This window comes from Octodon degus, unplaced genomic scaffold, assembly GCF_000260255.1.
Source record: "Octodon degus isolate 3935 unplaced genomic scaffold, OctDeg1.0 scaffold00018, whole genome shotgun sequence".
NCBI classification, from domain to species: Eukaryota; Metazoa; Chordata; class Mammalia; order Rodentia; family Octodontidae; genus Octodon; species Octodon degus.
This window is the reverse complement of record NW_004524594.1, coordinates 21,917,447-21,936,203: the sequence shown is the minus strand read 5'-3', so window position 1 is coordinate 21,936,203 and position 18,757 is coordinate 21,917,447. Positions and strand designations below refer to the sequence as shown.

At 48.0% G+C, this 18,757-nt stretch overlaps 2 protein-coding genes across 3 annotated transcripts in view; one reads left to right on the top strand and one right to left on the bottom strand.

Annotated features, from left to right (window-relative positions):
- Nucleotides 1–8,333: 8,333 nt before the first annotated feature.
- Npas4 (neuronal PAS domain protein 4) lies at nt 8,334–13,938 on the top strand. Of its 2 annotated transcripts, XM_004627195.1 has the most exons (8): nt 8,340–8,689; nt 9,399–9,550; nt 9,706–9,808; nt 9,926–10,199; nt 10,374–10,483; nt 10,829–10,964; nt 11,086–12,515; nt 13,194–13,938. In XM_004627195.1, exons 1-8 carry the CDS (start codon nt 8,515–8,517, stop codon nt 13,220–13,222), a joined length of 2,409 nt encoding a protein of 802 aa, XP_004627252.1. In that variant the 5' UTR covers nt 8,340–8,514; the 3' UTR covers nt 13,223–13,938. The 2 variants fall into 2 exon arrangements, with proteins under 2 accessions (XP_023566489.1, XP_004627252.1); XM_023710721.1 differs by lacking the exon at nt 10,374–10,483 and having other exon boundaries at nt 8,334–8,689; nt 13,194–13,937.
- A 279-nt stretch (nt 13,939–14,217) lies between these two features.
- Mrpl11 (mitochondrial ribosomal protein L11) overlaps nt 14,218–18,757 on the bottom strand; it is a 14,296-nt gene continuing 9,756 nt past the window's right edge. The window contains exon 6 of the mRNA XM_012513786.2: nt 14,218–14,280. Coding sequence (XP_012369240.1) covers nt 14,218–14,280 — 63 coding nt within the window. The remainder of the gene's footprint in view (nt 14,281–18,757) is intronic.

Here is an 18,757-nt window from a genome sequence, read left to right as displayed (position 1 = left end):
ATAAATAAAATTTTAAAAAAAATTTAAAAAAAAATCATGAAATTGCCACAATGGCAAGTGCTAATAGAGTTACAGAGTGCCTGGGAACCTCTACCTGGGGTTTACATAATTGAGAAGATCAGGGAGGATATGATGTTTGAGCTGCAATGTAGGATAAGAGTGAACAAAATGAACTAGGACAGGGAAGGCCCTGTGGAGGGCAGGAGAGTGGCAGGGTCAGGAGTGGTAGAAGCTGCTATTAACTGGGAGAGAGGTCACATGAGTTCAGACTGGCTGTAGGGGTCACCAGAGCCAGGGTAGCCCGAAGTCTGGGTTACTCCTCACTGCTCTTGGCCACCTCTCTGCCCGAGGCTTAGCCTGGGCTACATCATCTGAGTCCTGCTCCAGTGCCACTTCTGAAGGCAGACCTCCTGGTCCTGTGCAGCCCAAGCTGTGCTGCCCTCTCTCCACCTGGCCACCATGGTCCTGTTCACACAGCCTCAGCTTCTTCGTGGCTGCTTGTCACTGTAGCATCCTGTTCCTGAGGCCTTGCTCCCCAAGGCCTCCCTATCACGCAGCACAGCCACTTTCTCACCAACCTGGAGGCTCTCCAAGGTTAAGGCTGATATCCTGTGTTTCCCCTATTGTGTCACTATGAAGGCTGGCCCGCCTCAGCCTTCAAGTGTGTGTGGCATGTAGGGCTTCCACGCTGGAAGCCCTGCTCCATACCAGGTTCTGTGCCAGATGCTGAGACTGTGGGAAGCAGTCCTAGACGTTGTTTGGGGACAGACAAGTGAATGAGAGGTGATGGTGCAGGATGAGGAGGCAGTGGGACCTGTGGGCCCCCAGAGAGGGTACCGATCCCCACTGGAGGACCATCAGGGCAAAGAGGAGTTCACCAGCTGGGGAGGACCCTGGAAATGAATGTGTAAGTCTGTCTACTCCTTCAGAGCCCCTAGTCCTTGTCCTCCACCCCTGTCTTCCCACAGCACTCAGTGTGAGGTCCCTGCCCAGCATTCAGAAAGTGGTTTATGTTGATTGATTTTCCTTCCTTCTTCAAAACAACTGTAACTGTGTAGCACGCTCCTTGCCTCATTCGTGTGTCCTCTTCTCTCAGTACTGTATTCAGGCCTGACCCAGAAGACCTTCATCTTATCCTACCTGGCCTCCCCTTCCTCAGCACCTCCTCTTTGGCCCTGTGTCTCTTACCTTCCCTGTTCAGCCCACTCCTCCACCCTGGCCATCTCTGTTTGTGGGTGCCACTGTGTACCCTCTTCACATGACATTTATTAATTTTATAACCATAAACAGATAAAATGTCCTGAATGCTTCTATGTGCAAGTGGCATTAAAGAAATGTTCAAATGATAAAAAGGCCTTAGGCGAAAGAAGACAACCTGTGGATATGCTGCTGAGCATATAGCCAGGGCACCAACGAGCTGTGTGTAAGGTTTATGTTGTTATTGAATAGACAGGGCCATCACAGACCCAGGACTGGAGAGGATATTAAAGAATCTGTTAGAAAACCTTTGCATGGTTTCTAACTCAGTTCTAAAGGGCTGCGGATTTTTTTTTTCCACACATTTATTTCTAGTGTCTTTCCCAGTTGGCGAGCTCTGCTTTGCCCTGTTGGTCATCCAGTGGAGATTAGTGCCCACTCTAGGCACTTGCAGGTCCCACACTTATAGCTATGATTGTGTTCCAATAAAACTTTATTTATAGAAAGAGGCAGTGGTCCAGAAATCAAACCCAGATTCCCCTGCTTGCCAGGCAGGTGCTGTGCCACTGAACAATAATCACTGGCCCCTCAATTCTTTTTTTTTTCAAAGTTTTATTGATAAACAGATAGCAATGAGACAGTTTCAAATCAAATCGGAAGTACTGTTTCAACAAATAATACACTGCATATATTCTTCTTAGTGGTTAATTGCTGTACAAGATGTGGACTTGTGATCCTATTTACAAACACCATTAGAACAAATCATTCTATTCATTAAGAGAATGCAACTATATATCTATCCCAACCACTTTGAATACACAGATACAAAATGGACATTCATAGGTATACCCCATTTTTTCTAAGTTCCGTTATTGAATATTATAGGTGTGTAAACTCAGCAAAATATTCTAAAAGAGTCCAGTAGCCCATAATAGCATTGGGTCTTCTAGCCCCTCAATTCTAATGCAATAATAGTCATATAGTTTTTAAAAGAAAAGTGGAGGGGCTGGTGAGATGGCTCAGTGGTCTAAAGCACCTACTTAGAACAAGCTTAGCAAAGCACATGGACCGCGGTTCAATCCCCAGCACCACATGCTAGCCAGCCTGCCCCCTGGTGGGCTGAGCTGGCCACACACACACACACACACACACACACACACACAATAAATAAAAATAAATAAAAGAAAAGTGGAAGTCGGAAAACATGGATATCTCCTCCTAGCTGTGTGCCATTGGGAAGTTACTCAAGCTCTGAGAAAGTGTACAGATATTCTTCCCCTGGATCAGACTGGAGAGTTTGGGAGGCATGAGGTGCCACAACTCTCTCATTTTGTTCCCATAAGGAAAATTTGTCTGACAATAAATTATTCATCAACTTAGGATAACTATCCTTTCCAAAATGCAGTTTTGAGGGCTGGGGTTGTGATAGCGATGGAATGATTGTACCCTGCCAGGTCCAACTCATGTTGCTATGGGAACAGGATGTGGAACATCATTTCTACAAAGGGGAAGTTACAGCTGCACAACCCCAAGGTCTAGACAATAGTAATTCTCTCCAGTTTCTCCTTCATTAAGGAATACTACTGTCCCAGTGCATTTGGAAGAGTAGATGAAATAGCAAGTTGGTATGCCCTGGGTTCAGAGAAAAAAAGAGTAGAGATATTTTTGGAAAGAACTTATCTTCTATGGATGGCAAACTTTATTCTGTAAAGTAAATATTTTGGGTTTTGTGGGACATCTGGTCTTTATCACCACTACTCAACTCTGCTTTGGTAGTGTGAAAAGACAATAAGTAAATTAATGCATGTGACTGTGTTCCAATAAAACTTTATTTACATAAATAGACAGTGGTCCAGATTTGGCATGTGGATCACAGTGTGTAGATCCCTGATCTATTGCATGATGCAAGAGAATAAGCCTGGGTAGGGAGGCAGGAGTTAGGTGTAAAGTAAAATATTGCCTGTGACTTACTGTGTGACTTTGACTAAGATTTACAGTTTCCCCATCTATCAAGTATACATAATAATAACACTTATGTTGATCATGACAGTAGGTCTAACATGTCAGCAAATCTGGACTCTGCATTCATTTGCTCCATAACTTTAAATGGAATTGCACCCACTGCCCACCTTATCCTGGCCTGCCCATGGTTTTGATTGCTGATGGCAGTTGGCAGCTTTCCAGGAGGGGAAGTTGAATCTAACCAGAGTCAGGTCTTGGTCTGTCTTTCCAATCTCTAGCCCCAAGTGACCCCATTCCTGTAGCAAGCCAAGCACAGAGGAAATGTGGAATCCCTCTTTCCATCACTCAGCCCATTTGGCAGGAGGCTACAGTTCATTGGAAGGAGTAATGTGGCTGCAGTGGCTGTTAGCCAGGCTTTGGAAGGGCCTTGGAGACTCAGGCTGGGACTAGAATCAGGAGACGTGAGCTTCCATGCTCCCCTAGAATGTGCACTGACTGGGCCCAAGTTAAGGGGCTATAGCTGCAGTCTAGTGATGACTGGTAGTCCTGCCAGTTTGCATTCAGGAACCTAAGTTATCTCATCCACCTGCCTCATCTGATGACCACTGAGTGCTTGAAGCCTGTGCAATCTTTTTATCTGAACTTCTTCAGGTGATTTATTCTCTCTCCCTTTCTTCTTTTTCTTTCTTATTTCTGATATGTTGACAGTTCACTGTCCAGATCCCCAAATTTTCAGAAAAGCAGCCAGGAGTTTCCATGCTGTTCTGCAGAACCACATTACCCACCCACCCTCCACCATCTTCCCAGGAGGTCATCCTCCTGCAACTGTCTGGAAAAGATACACCTCCTCCTCTTTAATAGAGGTTGAGGGGTGCTATTCCCCATAGGTGCCCAATAAATGAAATAGGAGCAACGGAGCTCATTGGCTGTTCTTGCTGTAGAAAAGCCTTTTTCGGAAAAAAATAATAAAGGAATCAGCCAATCCCTTCTCGATGCCATCACCTCTTCTTGGTGTTTTTTTTTGGGAAGGAGTGGGCGGGTTGCCATGGCAACAGATGCGAGCTCTGCTCAGTAAAGAAGGGACCTTGATATTTTTCTCTCTCTCATTCTCTCAGTTATGTGTGTGTGTGTGTGTGTGTGCGTGTGTATTTGTGAGAAAGAGAGTTTGTGTATGTGCGTGCTACACATGCCTGTGCCCACACTAAGAATTTTTTTTAGAACTAAAGAAAGACTTTGTCTTCTTTCAGCTCCCCAAATATGGAATGATGGAAAACCACTCACTCCTGCAGGTCAGGGAAGATTCAGGATGGTTCCAGAGAAAGAGGAATATTCAATATTCATGTGGGGCTATTTTCCTACATGTTATTGATAGAGATTGCATGCAACCAAAAGACCTTTGCAAATGTTTGAGGTCTAAGGATTGGAAGGGAAGATTCTAGGCAGCGAGAGGGAAATAAAGCATAGATAGTGCAAACACCCAACAAGTGACAATAGGGAGAGCAACAGAGGGTACACTGAGTCTGGGAAGGCATGCAGATCCATGTCTACCATTAAGTGCTAAGAGGGAAAGACCCAGAGCACACTGAAATATGGAGAGAGAGAGAGAGAGAGAGAGAGAGAGAGAGAGAGAGAGAGAGAGAGAGAATGTGGTAAATATAAATTTAATAGAGGTTGAGGGGTGATATTCCCCTTAGGTGGCCAATAAATGGAAGAGGAGCAGGGGATCTCATGGCCTGTTCTTGCTGTAGAAATTTACCACTCAGGACATCGTAAATATAAACATATATAGAGACAAACATTTGTAGATACAACACAGAAATGTAGAGATTTTTAAAAAGATGGACATAGATGCAGGTGTGGGCAAATAGAGGAAGAAGAATACTGATAACTACAACACATGCAGACAGATACATGGATGGACTTACAAACATTCCGACAGGACCAGATGCACCCACATAGAGATATACAAACAATCTCAGCCAAGTGAAAACACACACACACACACACACACACACACACACACACACCCTTGAACTCACAGTCTCCCTCTCTAAAATTGCTCAAACATCCTCAAGTAGTGCATGGCAGGGAATGCTGCATGCTCACCCAGCAGGTATTTTGGGAAGACTTCTGCTCCCCTCATTCCTTCTGCACACTCAACTAAAGCCCCTTTCCCAATCCATTTCTTTGCCCACTTTTCCATACCCCAAGGACTAGGAGGCCTCCCCTGTCTCAGGCTTCAAGTTCTTAGTCTGTTCTGCTGCTGCTGCTGCTGCTGCTGCAGCCTGGGGAAGGCGGCGGGGGGTGGGAGGGGGGAGTGAGTGACTCAGCCAGGCCAGGATGACTCACACTGCCAGTATTTTTAGCAGCGGCCAGGAGCTCTCTAGCATGCCAGCCGCCCCCCTCCTCCTGCTTGCTATTTCAGAACCATCGCTGGTGATATAAATAGCTCCTCTCCCACGGCCTGAAGCTGCTGCCAAGCTATTTTTGGTTCTGCACAGTTAAAAATAGTTTCACGGAGGTGGGAGGCAAGAGGAGTGGAAGCTGGCCTAGGGAGAGGAGACATTGGGGGCATACAGAGATTCTCAACTTGAATCAGAGTGGGCGAACTAAGATGCGACCTCACTTACCTCTTCCTTTGTCCCTTTCTAGACCCTTCTTGCCTTCCAAAGTGTCTTCTCCCCAGTTCACTCTCCTGGAAAAAACCAAGGACTCTTCACTTGAGCCCACTTCTCTTGTTATTTAACTCCTAGAGCACAGGAATATTGACCCCTGGAGCCCTCATATTTATCTACAATGAAGAAAGGGGCAAACAAAAGGGGGCTCTCAAGATGAACCCTGTCTAGACCTGACCTTATTTTGAGGTTCCAGGCAGACCGTAGCCAATCTGACGTCACGACTGTTTCAGCACCACGGACAGCAACAGCATCTCATTCTTTATGGCTTACTGGGCCGGCGGCAGACCAGCTGTACCGAGCCAATAGATTCCCTTATTGTGGCGGGAACACCGAGAATGTCTCCCAGCCAGGCCCTAAAGCATCCGTGGGTGAAGTAATCCGGAAGCTTTCCCTGGATTTTCGTAATAGGAAGGTGGTCCAAAGATCAAAGGAATGGAAATTTGAGGAAAGGTGCGTGGAGACATCATTGGCCAGACAGAGATGTTTAAAAATGCACCAGAGACATCCTGAAAGAACTGTCTATCATTCAAGTCCATAGAGTTAGAGACAGTGATACATACATGCACAACAATCCTTCCATATCTGTTGTGCCACTGACTACAAGATGGTTTATGTGGATGCCTCCAGACAGATGGCTTCCAAAAGACATCAGCACAGGGCTGCCAGAGCCATGTAACCCTCTTTTAAGACACTTTTCAGTTGCCTTTTCTCCTACATTGCCTCTCTTGCTACCATCTTTTGCAGTGAAGACTCAGGAATTCCTTGACTCAACTTTTCTTATTGGTGTCAAAGTTCATCTTCACCCTCCCTTTTGACTTTTTATAGTAAGGCTGCTCTTCGATTTTTTTTTTTTTGTACTAGGAATTGAACTCAGGACCTTGCACTTGCAGGCAGTCACAATGCCACTGAGCTATATTCATGGCCCTGGCCCTCAATATTTGAGCAGCCTCATTTTCAGTGCCCCACCACGTGATTCACACACCTTTACTCCCCCATACGAAATTTCAGATAAAAATTTCCCTACACCACTGTCTTCTCATTTTAAGAGATTTTGGGGGTAAGAGACACACAACTTTGCTACTTTAGGAAGCAGTTATACTGTATGTGGTGAATAAGGAAGATGGGGAAGGTAAGGCAAAGGTCACAAATGTAGAAGCAAACCTGAAAAAAGACTAGAAAGGAAAACAGACATGACCAAACACAAGGAGAGCCTGTGAAGGTTTAGGTGGTGCACAAAGCTGAGATAGAAGAGGAGCTCGTGAGGTAGGGAGGTGAAGGTAGAGACTGAAGAAGTCTTAGTGCCAAAGGTGGAAAGAGGGTTGAAGGAAGATGTGCAGGACAGCCTGGCAAGTTAAAAGGTCCTGAGTAGGTGCAGCAGTCACGGAGCGCCTGACACGGACCACCCGCCCCCTTCCCGGCTACCACCCCCTCTTCCTCGCTGAAGCAGGGGGCGGGAGCTCTCTGGAGCGTTGCGGATGCAGCCAGGCCCCGCCCGCCGCCACCGCCGCCGCCGCTGCGGCAGCCGCCGGAGGATTCCTGTCCTAATATGGAGCTGGGATTCCCCCGGTCCCGCCCCCGCCCCAGGCCCGCGGGAGACAGAAGCTCGCAAGAGGGAGGGGGAACCGCTCACTTTGGGGGATGGAAACGGGTCGGAGGACAGTCCTAAGTATTGACCAGATCCTCACCGTGGCCTGTGGCCCTTCCTCAGTTTTTCCCATCAGTGGCTAAGATTAAGTAATCAACAGAGAAAGAAATCACTGCAGACACAGAGTTGGTGTTGCTGCTCTTATTTTTAGCTAGGGGATAGGACCAAGGCCAAACTCAGCAGGTCCCTTTCCCATAGGAACTCCATTCCATCCTAGGGGTTTAGACCCCCATGTAGTTACTCCGATAAATTCCCAAAGCCAGAACTTGGGGAAGGGGAGGGAATTGTTTGAAAATAGCCAAGGGAATTCTGGACTAAGTAGACCCCAGGGAAGGAGGGTAGCTGTGTCTTGTGCCCCCAAAGCCAAGGTTGTCCCCCCCACCTACGGAATCAGAAACTTTGATAGATATCAGGAGCTATTTGCCCATGATCCTGTTGCTCCCCATTATCCTACTCTTCAGGAAAAAAAAAAAATCGATGTCAATACCAGCTCCTCCCTGTTTTCTACAGACTCCTGACTCCTGTCAGGGGCTTCAGGCTGCCCTAACCTCTGTCCTGCCCTTCTTTCAATTGAATACCCCTCAGTAGTCTGGGTCCCTACACCCCCATTCAAGGCTTCTCTAAGGCAGCACTTGGCTTTCGGCTTAGCTCCCGCTAGCCGAGGCCCCCTCCCTTCTCCCCCTTCCCCCTCCCGCTCTCTTTCAACGTCACGGGTTGACGTCGGAAGCCAGGGAGGGAGGAGGAGCGCCCCCCCTCCCCAGTCAGTGGCTCCCGCTGCAGCTTGCTTAGCCCAACCTCCCGCTTTCTCGCCCCCCTCCCGTCTCTAAAATGAGCCCCCCACGCCTGCAGGAGCTATATAAGGCGGAACGAGGCAGGCGAGGGGGGCAGCGCAGCCGAGCGGAGCCCAGGAGAGGAGAGAGAGCAAACGAGAGCCTGAACGAGATACTGGGAAGCAAGGAGGAAGCCGCCGGAGCCTTGAGCAGGAACGAAGGTGCTCGGGGCGCCCGAGCTGGAGCCTCACAGCCGGCAGTCATGTACCGCTCCACCAAGGGCGCCTCCAAGGCTCGCCGCGACCAGATCAACGCCGAGATCCGGAACCTCAAGGAGCTGCTGCCGCTGGCCGAAGCCGACAAGGTCCGGCTGTCCTACCTGCACATTATGAGTCTTGCCTGCATCTACACTCGCAAGGGTGTCTTCTTCGCTGGAGGTGAGCAAACTGGGGCTGCTGGAGATCCGAGCTGACCGGTACAGGGAACAGTGGAGCTTAGGGAATCGATGGGACTGCTGCATGTCTAGGGCAGCGTGTTGGGGAGAGGGGACTTGAGGGGACTCAGGACTTCCTGCGTTTCCTCGTGAGTTCCATGCAGACTTCACTTTAGTTCTGGGTGAGGGTTAGAGAAAATAAACGTTGTCCCAAGTGCCAGGTTTATGGTAGAAGAGCCAAGATAGAACAGTGTCATCCTCCACCAGCTCAGATACACTCCGGGAGTGCGGGAAGGGAAGTTGTAGGGACTCCAGAGAGGCACCAAATCCTGAGAAAGGACACCACTGTCCACCATACCGAAAGGGCTTTTCTGCCCTCTCTGAAGCGCTGTCCGCGGTGCTAGCCATACGGTTTGGCGGCGGTGTGCTGTCCGCGGTGCTGAACGCGCGTCCTCTTGGGAGCTCTCTCCGTGGTTCTGATAGTCGGGTCCGCTGAGGCTGCTGCTGCTGCTGCTTAGAACTGAGTGCTTGGCGACTGCAGACTTCCAGCAACAGGTCCCCCAGACCTGAGCTGCGGGCAGTGGGTCAACAGGTGTTTACAGAGACAGATTCATGGAAAATTTCTGGATTCTCTGAAACTCAGATCATATCTTTCCCTTTTCAACTTTGCCTCCCAATCTTACCCTGACTCACCATATCTTCTCATTCCTCAGGCACTCCTCTGGCAGGTCCTACGGGGCTGCTGTCATCTCAGGAGCTTGAAGACATTGTAGCAGCACTGCCTGGATTTCTGCTTGTATTCACAGCTGAAGGGAAATTGCTATACCTGTCTGAGAGTGTCAGCGAGCATCTTGGCCACTCTATGGTGAGTACTCAGGCTGGGGCATCAGTGAGGTACATACAGTGAGTTCCACTCCTGAGAAACTGAGTTACTAAAGAGCGAGGGGTTCTATACTTTGGGATGCTATGGGACAAAGATTGGCTCTAGCTGTCCTCACTAATGGTCATTTCTTCCTCCAGGTGGACCTGGTTGCCCAGGGTGACAGTATCTATGACATTATTGACCCAGCTGATCATCTCACTGTGCGCCAGCAGCTCACTCTGCCTTCTGCTCTGGACACTGGTAAGAACTCTCCTCTCACTCGCCAAGCCAATCTCCCTCTTGCTGCTCTGACCACTCCCATTGACCATCTCTGTCATCCATCCACCTACTTAGTATTTTTTCTCTTTATCTACCTAGATCGCCTCTTCCGTTGCCGTTTCAACACCTCCAAGTCTCTCCGGCGCCAGAGTGCAGGAAACAAACTGGTGCTTATTCGAGGCCGATTCCATGCTCACCCACCTGGAGCCTATTGGGCAGGAAACCCTGTGTTCACAGCTTTCTGTGCCCCTCTGGAGCCAAGACCCCGACCTGGGCCTGGCCCTGGCCCTGGCCCTGGCCCTGCTTCACTCTTCCTGGCCATGTTCCAGAGCCGCCATGCTAAAGACCTGGCCCTACTGGACATCTCTGAGAGGTAAGTTCAGAGTTTTCAAATGCCAGGAGGAAATCAGGACAGAGATGAAGGGACCCCAGATTCTGAAGTCAGGCACAGGAAAGATGGGGTTTAGAGGGGAAAAGGGAGGGAGTGAGAGCATGGGTTTCAAGCAAGGAAAACAGCAAGTTGACCTCGCCCTTTCCACTTTCCCAGTGTCCTAATCTACCTGGGCTTTGAGCGCAGTGAACTTCTCTGTAAATCATGGTATGGACTGCTGCACCCTGAGGACCTGGCACATGCTTCTGCTCAACACTACCGCCTGTGTGAGTGTCCAGAGAGGCTGGGGGCCAAATAGGGAGCTAGAAAGGGGATGAGAGACCAGAACAAGGGTGGGTTGTAGTCAAGACTGATGTTGGAGGGATAAAAGAGACTGCCAGTTTTGGATACCATGGGGTAAACATTAGAACATAGGGTGAGGAATACAGACAAGATGAGAACCAGAGCTGGGGAACTCTGAGTGGTGAGGTCAAGGTGGGGACTGAGAAGTGTGGTAGGGTAGTGAGAAAAGATCCTGGTTGCCTCAGTTGAGTAGAGAGGGGAGCAAGGTGGGAATTTAGGCAGTGTTGCCTGATGGACATGCTAACTGTGCATTTCTTCTTTCTCCCCAGTGGCTGAGAGTGGAGATATTCAGGCAGAGATGGTAGTGAGACTGCAGTCGAAGCACGGAGGCTGGGCATGGATTTACTGCTTGTTATACTCAGAAGGTCCAGAGGGCCCTATTACTACCAATAACTACCCAATCAGGTGAGCTGCAAGGCACGGGCCTGGGGGGCAGCCAAGGTCAGCACGGAGGAGACATAAATCAGAAAACTGCTCTGGGAATGGACAGCAAACCCTTACCGGCTGCCTATTTTCTCCTCTCCAGTGACATGGAAGCCTGGAGCCTCCGCCAGCAGCTGAATTCTGAAGACACCCAGGCAGCTTATGTCTTGGGGAATCCAAATGTGCTACCCTCATTCCCTGAGAATATCATCTCCCAAGAACAGTGCTCTAGTCCACTTTTTACCCCACCCCTTGGGGCTCTCAGAAGCACCAGTTTCCCCAGTGCTCCTCAACTGGGTGTTGTGTCAACATCAGAAGAGCTTCCTCGACCCCTCCAAAAACTGGACTTCAGCTACCTGCCATTCCCTTCTGGGCCTGAGCCTTCTCTCCAAGCTGAACTAAGCAAGGATCTTGTGTGTACCCCTCCCTACACTCCTCACAAGCCAGGAGGCTGTGCCTTCCTTTTCAGCCTCCATGAGCCCTTCCAAACCCACTTGCCCACGCCATCGAGCTCTTTCCAAGAGCAGCTGACTCCAAGCACCACAACTTTCTCTGACCAGTTGACACCCAGCAGTGCAACTTTCCCAGATCCACTAACCAGCCCATTGCAAGGCCAGTTGACTGAACTCTCAACCAGAAACTATGAAGACCAAATGACTCCTTGTACCTCCACCTTCTCAGACCAACTGCTTCCGAGCACTACTACCTTCCCAGAGCCTCTGGGAAGCCCTACCCATGAGCAGCTGACTCCTCCCACAACAGCATTTCAAGCACACTTGAACAGCCCCAGCCAAACTTTTCCAGAACAACTGAGTCCCAATTCCACCAAGACTTACTTTGCACAGGAGGGATGCAGTTTTCTCTATGAGAAGTTGCCCCCAAGTCCTAGCAGCCCTGGTAATGGGGATTGCACACTTCTGGCCCTTGCTCAGCTCCGGGGCCCCCTCTCTGTGGATGTCCCCCTGGTACCGGAAGGTCTGCTCACACCTGAGGCCTCTCCAGTCAAGCAGAGTTTCTTCCACTACTCTGAGAAGGAGCAAAATGAGATAGACCGTCTCATCCAACAGATTAGCCAATTAGCTCAGGGCATGGACAGGCCCTTCTCAGCTGAGGCTGGTACTGGAGGACTGGAACCACTTGGAGGGCTAGAGCCCCTGGATTCAAATCTGTCCTTGTCAGGGGCTGGCCCCCCTGTGCTCAGCCTGGACCTAAAACCCTGGAAATGCCAGGAGCTGGACTTCCTGGCTGACCCTGATAACATATTCCTGGAAGAAATGCCTGTGGAAGACATCTTCATGGATCTCTCTACCCCAGACCCCAATGGGGAATGGGGCTCAGGAGATCCTGAGGCAGAGGGCCCAAGAGGGGCCCCATCTCCTTGCAACAACCTGTCCCCAGAAGACCACAGCTTTCTGGAGGACCTGGCCACCTACGAAACCGCCTTTGAGACAAGTGTCTCAACATTCCCCTATGATGGGTTTACTGATGAGTTGCATCAACTCCAGAGCCAAGTTCAAGACAGCTTCCATGAAGGTAAGCCCAGCCCAAATGTCCAAGAGCTCATGCTCCTCTCCTTCCCTTCCCCACAATTCAGTTTTGTTAAGTAGACAACATCACCTTCTACTTAGGATAGCACTGAGGATAAGAAAAAATAAAAATCTTATTGGTTCAGTAGATCTACCAGACAGGGGCTGGTGTTGTAGGCTACAGTGTGAGAGAACCGTTGGGTAAATGTTCTATGCATTGTAACTCTGAGTACCTAAATTAGCCACCACTCCATTGTATACATAGAGACAATCAAGGTCCCAGAGTTAAAGAAATTTTCCTTAAGTCACACAAAATTTGTTCAAAATTGATTAGAAGTCTATCTTTACATTCTTTCCCTCTCTCAGGGAATATAGTGCAAGTATGAGTTGGGGAAAGAAAGAGGATAGGGATCAGCCCCTAATTCTATCACAGCTTCTTCCTGTTCACATCCCCATCCTTTCCAAACCTATGGCCACAGCCTCATATTGCCCCATATGGATGCCATCCATCTAGCATCCATATTATCCCATATCCATATTGTACTCTATCCATCCATACTGCTAAGCACCTAGGATCAGTCAGTCATGGGGCCAACATATTTGAAGCCCATATTATATGTCAACACTGTCTCACATTCTTCTCTAATAGGCATAACTGACTCTGTCTCCCTCTCTTTTTCTACAGATGGAAGTGGAGGGGAACCAACGTTTTGAATAAGTCTGTGACTTAACGTCGTCAAGTATGGCATATTGTCATCAAGACGTGGAGCCGCTCTCCACCCCCCCGGGGACTGTGGGGGGATTCTGGGGGCCAAAGGGGGATATATCTAATTCCCCAGGCCCTGAAGGATTTTGGGGGGGAGGTGGGAGGGCAAGGGAGGGGAGCTTCTTTTTAAAATCAAGGGACTTCAAGGGATCCCAGTTTCCATTTCAATCTGTATTCACTCGTAGTGAGTTTCCTTGAATGGGATTTCGAGCGGAAAATGGGGGAGTCTCACTTCCCCGCCGCGCTGCCCCATGGGCCTGGGCCAGTTCTCTACTCCTAGGAGCCAAGCCACTGCTGGGCCTTGTTGGGGGAAAGGCAGGGCTCATCTGGGCCAGCCTGTGCCCTATGGGGCTCTTGACATCCTCGTAGAATTCTCTACACACCAGTAACGGGATTTCAATTCCGATGGACTCTGCCGCCCTGGCGGCCCTTCCTGTGACTTTTGCGCCCTGCACCTGGGGTGGGGGGCGTGAAGAGACACTACATTCCTTTCCGATGGAGGAAGGCAGACCTGCCGTCACACGTGTGCTTGCACGAGTGCGTGTACCTGGTGCGGGACTCACCCGGCTGCCAGACCACCTGGGCCTGCCCAGGTGGCCACCTCGTGGTGCTGCGGTGACTTTGTAGCCAACTTTATAATAAAGTCGAGTTTGCCTTTTTGGTACCCTTAGTGTTGTGCATTCTGGTGAAAAGGGAAGGATGGGGGAGTCTGGGGTCTGGAGGCAGAGTTTGGACTAGCTCACAGCCTGGCATTTTTCACTCCTGCATGCGCTCATTTCACCAGAGCAGAGTGTGGCCATGGCACTGCTGGAAGCCAGAGTGTTTGTTGGAGGCAGACGCTGTATCTTGCCTTCAGGGTGTCCAATCCTAGAGGATATGGGATCCTCTTCCCTCCTTCAGGCTTACCATGTCCACAGTGTGGGAGGAAACAGACAAGAAAGATTCAGCTGGTCTTGGCCTGGACATGGGTTTGCAGCTTCTGGACGTGTGAGTTCTTCACCTGGTTCTGCAGGAAAGTGACACTCTTGCAAGGCCCTAGATCTCCACATTAGAAATAATTACTACCTCTAAGATCCTTGCATAGGGCTTTCATCTGACAAACACTTTGATATCCCTCTTCCACCACAACAAAGCTTCATGTTACTGATGGAGAAACTGATGACACAAGCAAAAGGTGATTCGTCCCCCAGTTGGTGAGAGGAATAGGTGGGCTTCACCTCCACATCATCTGGATTCTAGCCTTAGGGTCTTGCTCTGCTCGAGAAACTACTGAGCCACCATCTCAAAACATCCCTCCCAGATTCCCTCACAGGCAAGCTTGGGTTGAAGCGGAGGTCTCTCCCCTATGCACAGAATAAAGAACTCATTCTTCTGGACCCTCCAGGTCTGTGAGAGAGAGAGGAGCAAGATTCAGTGGGTCAAAAGGAAAACATTTTCCAAAATGCTATTTTCTTCCAATAGCCACAGGTTGTGGTTGGTGAGGGACAAATGAAATTAGGATGCAACTGGCCAAATCTAGCCTCCGCCAATTATTAGCTGAATGGGTCCTAAATCTCAGGTTTTTTGCAGGTGGAGTCAGTGATACTTATTTCCCAGAGACAGTCAGGACTAGATGGGGGTCTCTTTCTAAGCATAGAAGTACAGGGAAAAATTGAGTCATTAAACTGAACTAGAAAGCAATGGCAGTTTGGAGGCAGAGAGGAGGCTTTTTTAATGAGAAGAAGGCAGTGCTAAGCCTGTCTTTCCCAAGGGACACAAGAGGCTGGGTTCCAGGAGGCTCTCTCAGCACTCTTTTCACTTCAAGGCCTCCAGCACTGGGACCAGGGCCTTCTCTTTAGGAGGAAAGAGCCCAGAGATGCAATACAGATAGTGTGTGGGTTGGCCATGGGTTCCAGGGACCTATCACTTTTCCCTCCTTGGATAGGTCCTTGGGTGGGACAGAGGGGCAGAGCCTTGTCCTCTGCCTTTCTTGTATATCTATTTTCTATTTTGGACGAAAGAACAGAATTTTCAGTCCCTAAAATTCTGTCATAGCTCTGTTCTACTGTGAGCACAGGGCCAGCACATAACGTCCACAGAAAGTACTTTGCCAAGATGACCATCTTGCCAAGGATTTAAGTACAGTCACCAATTTCTATTATAAAAAGTATTCCTAAGTTCCTCTCAGGACGAGGACTTGGAACTTTCAGTTTTGAAATTTAAAAATCCATGAGCTCAAAACACAATGGAATCCCACCTGAAAGCAATCCCAGTCATCAAAAACAAGAAAAGTCCTTGAAGTCATCACAGCCAGAGGAGCCTCAGGAAACAACACTGGGAAAGTATACAGCATGGTATACTGGAATAGAGAGAGGGTGTGACTTCACAAGGAAACCTAAATAAAGTCTGGGCTTTTGTTAATAATGTATCAATATTGGCTCATTAACTGTGATAAAGATACCATGTAAACATACAAGAGAGGGGCTGGTGAGATGGCTCAGTGGTCTAAAGCACCTACTTAGAACAAGCTTAGCAAAGCCCAGGGTCCGCGGTTCAATCCCCCAGCACCACATGCCAGCCAGCCCGCCCTGGTGGACTGAGCTGGCCACACACACACACACACATAAATAAATAAAATTTAAAAAAAAAATAAAAACAAACAAAAAAAAAACATACAAGAGAAACTTATTGTGGGCGACCTATATGAGCTATGTGTGCTATAATCATGACTTTTCTGAAAATCTAGATCTCTTCTGAAACAAAACATTTCTTTAAAAAGTAGAAATAAAAACTTAAGAAATAAAAATTCTGTGAGCAAAAAGAAAGACTACTCTGGTTCTTGGTGGTGGTGGGCGATGGTGATGTGTGGAAGACACTGATAAGTAAGGACGAAATCCAGACTGCTTGGCCCAGAGGGCTGGAAAAATTGAACGAACCAGTGGTGCCACCTGCTGGACAAAGAAGTATCTGCTTCTGTTCTACTGGCAAGTTCTCCAGGCTGAGCATCAGTAACATCTGAGAACAGACCTGTGCACTGAGGTTCAGGGAGAGGAAGAACTGGCCCAGTGGTGTCCCAGAGGACTTGGGAAGCTGTATCTGACTCTGTAAGTAACTGATATGGGAGCAGAGTGTATGAGAAAAGGCTCAAGTTTAGGGTTCAGTAAGACTGAACTCAAGCTTTGCCATCTCATTTTTCCACGGGGGAAGTATTTACCACGCCTGCATGAGCCAGGAGCTGTTCTAGGTGCTGGGAAAAGAAAACAGACATGATCCCTGGACTTGACACAGCCTGCACTCCAGTTGTGGGGAGACAAAAGAAAAAGTAGACTATAGCGCCAGCACTCAGGAAGTTGAGGCAGGAGGACCAGTGTGAGATCCAGGCCAGCCTCAGCTATATAGCGAGACCCTGACTCAAAAGAAAAGAGGTAGAACAAAACATAAAAGGAGTGTGCAATGTGTTTAATAATGAACCAGCGTGCTATGGTAGAGAAACTGGGTTCGATTTAGAGTGAAGCCTCAGAAAAGAGGTGTAAGGAGGTGTCACCTATAAAGAGGTGACACTGAGGTAAGACCTAAAAGATAGGAAAGAGGAAAAAAAATGTTTCAACTGAAAAAAAGAGTAAAGGCATTAAACTGGTAGTGGACTTAACCTGTTTAATAGAGAGGAATTCAGCACACTGCCTCTAGACCGGTCAGGGAGAGGTCAGACGGAGAGGGTTCTGGACCACAGAAGCCTAGCTATCATTCCATACCCAACAGGAATGCCAGCCCACTATGCTTTGTTTGTTGCAGTTATCACAGTTGTAACTGTGTGTGTATGTATATGCTTGTGTAAACTATGTTAAACCTCTACTTCAGAAAGCAGGAAATATGTCTGTCATATGAGCTACTCTGTCCAAAGTATTGGTAATTCTAAGGGCAATGCCTAATACATAAACTCAAAAATTGTTTAACAAATGACATTCTCACAGGACTCTTTGAAATTTAAAAAAAACACACACACACAATCAACAAAATACTCAAAAGTTGGTCTTGGGAGACAGGTTGGTGGTCTAAATGTCTGCCTGGCAAGCGCAGGGACCCGGGTTTCTTCTCCTTGTACCACATGCTGTGCCAGCCCTGGAACCCTGGGTGTGTTGTGCGGGCCACCAAAACCAGATGTCATGGCACAAGCCTGGTATCCCAGAGCTGGGGAGGCTGAGACAGGAAGATTCCCCGGGTCCAAGATTTTTGTCTCTTCTCCCACCGTAAGTTTTAGAAAGGCAATAATGAAAAATGTTCTAGTAATTCTAAAAGTACAATACAACAGTAAGGGGGCCGGGGAGATGGCTCAGTGGAATAAGCACTTCCCTGGCAAGTGCAAGGGTCTGAGTTCAATCCCCGGTTCCGCAAAAATAAATAAATAAATAAATAAACAATACAACAGTAAAAAGTTTGTGTTATTATTTATAGTGCTGGTGGTTCAACCCAGGGCCTCACACATACTAGGCAAGTGCTCTACCACTGAGCTATATCCTCAGACTAGTTTGTTTTTTAAAAAAATATTATATAGAATGAACAAATTTAAAATGTAGGAAAGATAACATCAAATTATTGACAGGATGGATTATGGGAGATTTTTTTATTTTATTTTATTTATTTATTTATTTATTTATTTATTTATTTATTTATTTTTGGCAGAACCAGGAATTGAACTCAGGCCCTTAAGGATTTTTATTTATTTATTTTTGGTGGAACTGGGGATTGAACTCAGGCCCTTAAGGTTTTTTACGGTAATATTTTTAAATACTTTTGAAATTTTTTCACTGTAAAATGGCCTTGTATATACAGATGCTCACTATAAACTACAACTTTGACTTCCCCCACCCCCAAGTTCCTTGCCTTTCCTCTGGAAAAGAGGAAAAGAAGACAAGAATCCTTGATGTTCTGAATGATGGGGAAAACAGGACACTAACTCCTTCCAAAAGCCTTCTCTGCCTGCCATGGGAAGGCACTGGTTGCAGCTTTGGTTCTTCTGCAGGTCCAGTGGCTCTCAGCTCACCACAGCCCATGTTCAGTTATCACCTGCCCCAAAGCTAAGTTCACAAGCTTTGTAGAGGAGCCTAAAGCAGGCCCTAGAACCTGGGGTGCTCTGTGCAGTGATCCTGCCTGGAGTTGCCATCAGGTCTTCCACAGAGTATTATTTTGGTTGAGGTGACAAATCCCCAAGAGATGTAGTCATACTGGGACAGACAAGCAATACACCCACATCCCTGCATGCATGAGCCCACCCACCTGGTCACCCTCTCACCTGTGGCAAGAAAGAACACAAGATTCTTATTTGAAAGGCCTCGTTTCTACTACCTCTACCACCAACTCAGAATCTTGGAGCTAACTGAAAGATGTTCTAGAGAGGGAACAAAACGATCAGAACTCCACGAATGAGATTGGAAGCAACCAACTAAATAGGGTGAGCAATTAAACACAGGAGAAAAAGGAGTAAACGACAACAGGTAAATAACATG

Excerpts from the sequence above, each read along its gene's own strand:
- Npas4 (XM_004627195.1), top strand. The coding sequence starts at position 8,515 with ATGTACCGCTCCACCAAGGGCGCCTCCAAGGCTCGCCGCGACCAGATC. Across the intron at positions 9,809-9,925 it reads GCCTTCTGCTCTGGACACTG|ATCGCCTCTTCCGTTGCCGT; the intron begins GTAAGAACTCTC and ends TTATCTACCTAG. Across the intron at positions 12,516-13,193 it reads TCAAGACAGCTTCCATGAAG|ATGGAAGTGGAGGGGAACCA; the intron begins GTAAGCCCAGCC and ends CTTTTTCTACAG.